General features: G+C 51.1%; 1 protein-coding gene across 1 annotated transcript; it reads left to right on the top strand.

Annotated features, from left to right (window-relative positions):
* Positions 1 to 305: 305 nt before the first annotated feature.
* On the top strand, positions 306 to 4,543 carry LOC120040964 (transcriptional regulator ATRX-like; the record flags this gene model as incomplete). Its single annotated transcript, XM_038985934.1, has 2 exons — positions 306 to 434; positions 3,506 to 4,543. Coding segments are annotated over 2 exons (360 nt in total), but the record flags the coding sequence as incomplete, so codon positions are not given.
* Between the last annotated feature and the right edge of the window lie 502 nt (positions 4,544 to 5,045).

Consider the following 5,045-nt stretch of genomic DNA (forward strand, 5'->3'; position numbering starts at 1 on the left):
AGGAGAGTGGTGAGTAGAGGGACAACCTAACATAATCTGACCAGATTATCTCTGGAAGACACCATCAGGAGGGGGGAGGGAGTAGAGGGACAACCTAACATAATCTGACCAGATTATCTCTAGATGACACCATCAGGAGGGATGGACTGCATGGGTGCTGGGGTCCTTCTCTCACCATCACTTCAGTTGTCTATCCTCCTAAAACCCTGTGTTGAAGACTTGAGGTGTGAGGAGGTTTTGTTTGTATGGTCTGTTAGAACAGTGTGTTGTCCATGCTGTGACCAGTCTCCTCCTCTCCCCCCCAGTGGAAGGAGAACCCGGCCCTAACGGAGGCCCAGGTCCAGGCCATGGCTCTGGGGAGACAGGCCAGTGTAGAGATGGAACTCAAACGAAGAGAAGCTGTCTACAGAGACGTCCTCAATAAGCAACAGACTGTAAGATCACAATTTCTAACCTGACACGACCTAACACAGCATGATACAAGCTAGCACGACACGAGCTAGCACAACATGATACAAGCTAGCACGACACGACCTAGCACAACATGATACAAGCTAGCACGACACGACCTAGCACAGCATGATACAAGCTAGCACGACACGACCTAGCACAACATGATACAAGCTAGCACGACACGACCTAGCACAACATGATACAAGCTAGCACGACCTAACACGACATGATACAAGCTAGCACGACCTAGCAGGACCTAACACGACACAAGCTAGCACGACACGACCTAGCACGACATGATACAAGCTAGCACGACCTGACATGATACAAGCTAGCACGACATGATACAAGCTAGCACGACCTAACACGACATGATACAAGCTAGCACGACACGACCTAGCACGACACGACCTAGCTCGACCTAACACGACATGATACAAGCTAGCACGACCTAGCACGACACGACCTAGCTCGACCTAACACGACATGATACAAGCTAACACGACCTAGCACGACACGACCTAGCTCGACCTAACACGACATGATACAAGCTAACACGACATGTTACAAGCTAGCACGACACGACCTAGCTCGACCTAACACGACATGATACAAGCTAGCACGACCTAGCACGACATGATACAAGCTAGCACAACACGACCTAGCAGGACATGATACAAGCTAGCACGACACGACCTAGCTCGACATGATACATGCTAACACAACATGATACAAGCTAGCACGACCTAGCACTACACAAGCTAGCATGACACGACCTAGCGCGAACTAACACGACATGATACAAGCTAGCACGACACGACCTAGCACGACCTAACACGCCATGATACAAGCTAGCACGACCTAACACGCAAGCTAGCACGACCTAACACGCAAGCTAGCACGACCTAACACGCAAGCTAGCACGACCTAACACGCCATGATACAAGCTAGCACAACCTAACACGCCATGATACAAGCTAGCACGACCTAACACGCCATGATACAAGCTAGCACGACCTAGCACGACATGATACAAGCTACCACGACCTAGCACGACATTATACAAGCTACCACGACACACCCTAGCACGACACGACCTAAAACGATGTGATACAAGCTAGCACACCTCGACCTAAAACGACGTGATACAAGCTAGCACGACACGACCTAAAACGACGTGATACAAGCTAGCACGACACGACCTAAAACGACGCGATACAAGCTAGCACGACACGACCTAAAACGACGTGATACAAGCTAGCACGATACAAGCTAGCACGACACGACCTAAAACGACGCGATACAAGCTAGCACGACACGACCTAAAACGACGTGATACAAGCTACCACGACACGACCTAAAACGACGCGATACAAGCTAGCACGACACGACCTAAAACGACGCGATACAAGCTAGCACGACACGACCTAAAACGACGCGATACAAGCTAGCACGACACGACCTAAAACGACGCGATACAAGCTAGCACGACACGACCTAAAACGACGCGATACAAGCTAGCACGACACGACCTAAAACGACGCGATACAAGCTAGCACGACACGACCTAAAACGACGCGATACAAGCTAGCACGACACGACCTAAAACGACGCGATACAAGCTAGCACGACACGACCTAAAACGACGCGATACAAGCTAGCACGACACGACCTAAAACGACGCGATACAAGCTAGCACGACACGACCTAAAACGACGTCGACGTGATACAAGCTAGCACGACACGACCTAGCACGACGTGATACAAGCTAGCACGACACGACCTAGCACGACGTGATACAAGCTGGCACGACACGACCTAGCACGACAACACTACCTTAAACGTTTCCTTTCCACCTGCTATCTAAACCTCTCCTGCTTCTCTTTCTATTGTTCAGGCTGATGACCACCTAGTCTCTCTAACCTCTCTCCATCTGTCTCTCTCTGGAACCTGAAGTCCTAGCCTCTCTCTCCATCTGTCTCTCTCTGATGGAACCTGAGAAGTCCTAACCCCTCTCTCTCTCCATCTGTCTCTCTCTAATGGAACCTGAGAAGTCCTAACCCCTCTCTCTCTCCACCTGTCTCTCTCTGATGGAACCTGAGAAGTCCTAACCTCTCTCTCTCTCCATCTGTCTCTCTCTGATGGAACCTGAGAAGTCCTAACCTCTCTCTCTCTCCATCTGTCTCTCTCTAATGGAACCTGAGAAGTCCTAACCTCTCTCTCTCTCCACCTGTCTCTCTCTGATGGAACCTGAGAAGTCCTAACCCCTCTCTCTCTCCATCTGTCTCTCTCTGATGGAACCTGAGAAGTCCTAACCTCTCTCTCTCTCCATCTGTCTCTCTCTAATGGAACCTGAAGTCCTAACCTCTCTCTCTCTCCATCTGTCTCTCTCTGATGGAACCTGAGAAGTCCTAACCCCTCTCTCTCTCTCCACCTGTCTCTCTCTGATGGAACCTGAGAAGTCCTAACCCCTCTCTCTCTCCATCTGTCTCTCTCTAATGGAACCTGAGAAGTCCTAACCTCTCTCTCTCCACCTGTCTCTCTCTAATGGAACCTGAGAAGTCCTAACCTCTCTCTCTCTCCATCTGTCTCTCTCTAATGGAACCTGAGAAGTCCTAACCTCTCTCTCTCTCCACCTGTCTCTCTCTGATGGAACCTGAGAAGTCCTAACCCCTCTCTCTCTCCACCTGTCTCTCTCTGATGGAACCTGAGAAGTCCTAACCCCTCTCTCTCCATCTGTCTCTCTCTGATGGAACCTGAGAAGTCTTAACCTCTCTCTCTCTCCACCTGTCTCTCTCTGATGGAACCTGAGAAGTCCTAACCCCTCTCTCTCTCCACCTGTCTCTCTCTGATGGAACCTGAGAAGTCCTAACCCCTCTCTCTCTCTCCACCTGTCTCTCTCTAATGGAACCTGAGAAGTCCTAACCCCTCTCTCTCTCCATCTGTCTCTCTCTGATGGAACCTGAGAAGTCCTAACCCCTCTCTCTCTCCATCTGTCTCTCTCTGATGGAACCTGAGAAGTCCTAACCCCTCTCTCTCATCCCCTCCACAGCTGATGATGTACGTTCAGAAGGTGATCACCAACAGGAAGGTGAGAGAGCAGCAGATGGCCATGGCCAACCAGGCCCAGCTGATGAGCCAGATGAACGGCATGCTGGGAGCTGGAGGGATGAGCCAGATGGAACTCTTGGGGTTGTACCAACAGCTGGGGGCGCTACAGGGTCATCCCACCCACCCCTCCATGGGCGGCAAGAACCCCGGCCCCTCCAAGGGCAACCTGTAAGGGGAGGTGGACCCAGGGCTGGCTCCACATAGTCCCCTATCTATTCTCTACATAGTGCACTATCCACTATTCATATTGGCTCTGGTCAAAAGTAGTGCACTATTTAGGCAATAGGGTATCATTTGGGACTCAGACCCACTCACTCCCCCCTCACTGTCTCACTCAGTAGGCTGCTCCCTAATGCTGCTTCGTCTCCTATGTAGTGCACTAGATGGAGCCCGGTGCCCTAGGGTTTTGGTTAGAAGTAGTGCACTATGTAGGGGATATAGGGGTGTGATCTGGGACGTTGCCCGCTGTCTACGACCCTTCTTCACTGGGGAGAGACGACACAGAGAGAAGGGTCTCGGAGCCCCTCACCTCTCCCTCATGTCTCCTGAAGCAGGGAATGAAATGACTTGTATAGGGACTATATGAAGGGGTTTTAGAAATGTCATATGAAATGTTGTATATACCGCCTTAATGTTATTCAAGTTCTCTTCTGTCTTCAGTTTTCATGTATTTAAAATAACGTAAGGAAAAGGGAAATGTTTTTGTCCCAATGCTTTTAAGCATTACGTTATTGTTTCCCCTTAAAGAAGGGGTTGATTAATAGATGATTCTGTAAGTTGTGTTTTGATACAGTTTTAATGAATGCCTGTCTGTCTAAAGAACCCCAGAGACCGTAGTGCTGACTAACGGGGGACTGTTTTAGGATATTACACATCTAGATGATTAGATCCCCTATAGAACCCTCCCTCCACCAAGACACGCGGGCAGACAGACACGCAGGCAGACAGACAGACAGACACGCAGGCAGACAGACAGACAGACACGCAGGCAGACAGACACGCAGGCAGACAGACACGCAGACAGACAGACACGCAGGCAGACAGACAGACACGCAGGCAGGCAGACACGCAGGCAGGCAGACAGACACGCAGGCAGGCACGCAGACAGACAGACACGCAGGCAGACAGACAGACAGACACGCAGGCAGACAGACAGACACGCAGGCAGACAGACAGACACGCAGGCAGACAGACAGACACGCAGGCAGACAGACAGACACGCAGGCAGACAGACAGACACGCAGGCAGACAGACAGACACGCAGGCAGACAGACAGACACGCAGGCAGACAGACAGACACGCAGGCAGACACGCAGGCAGACAGACAGACACGCAGGCAGACACGCAGGCAGACAGGCAGACACGCAGACAGACAGGCAGACACGCAGACAGACAGGCAGACACGCAGACAGACAGGCAGACACGCAGACAGACACGCAGACAGACAGGCAGACAGACAGGCAGGCAGACAGACAGACAGG

The sequence above is a fragment of the Salvelinus namaycush genome, unplaced genomic scaffold (assembly GCF_016432855.1).
Source record: "Salvelinus namaycush isolate Seneca unplaced genomic scaffold, SaNama_1.0 Scaffold3954, whole genome shotgun sequence".
In the NCBI taxonomy this organism is placed as follows: domain Eukaryota; kingdom Metazoa; phylum Chordata; class Actinopteri; order Salmoniformes; family Salmonidae; genus Salvelinus; species Salvelinus namaycush.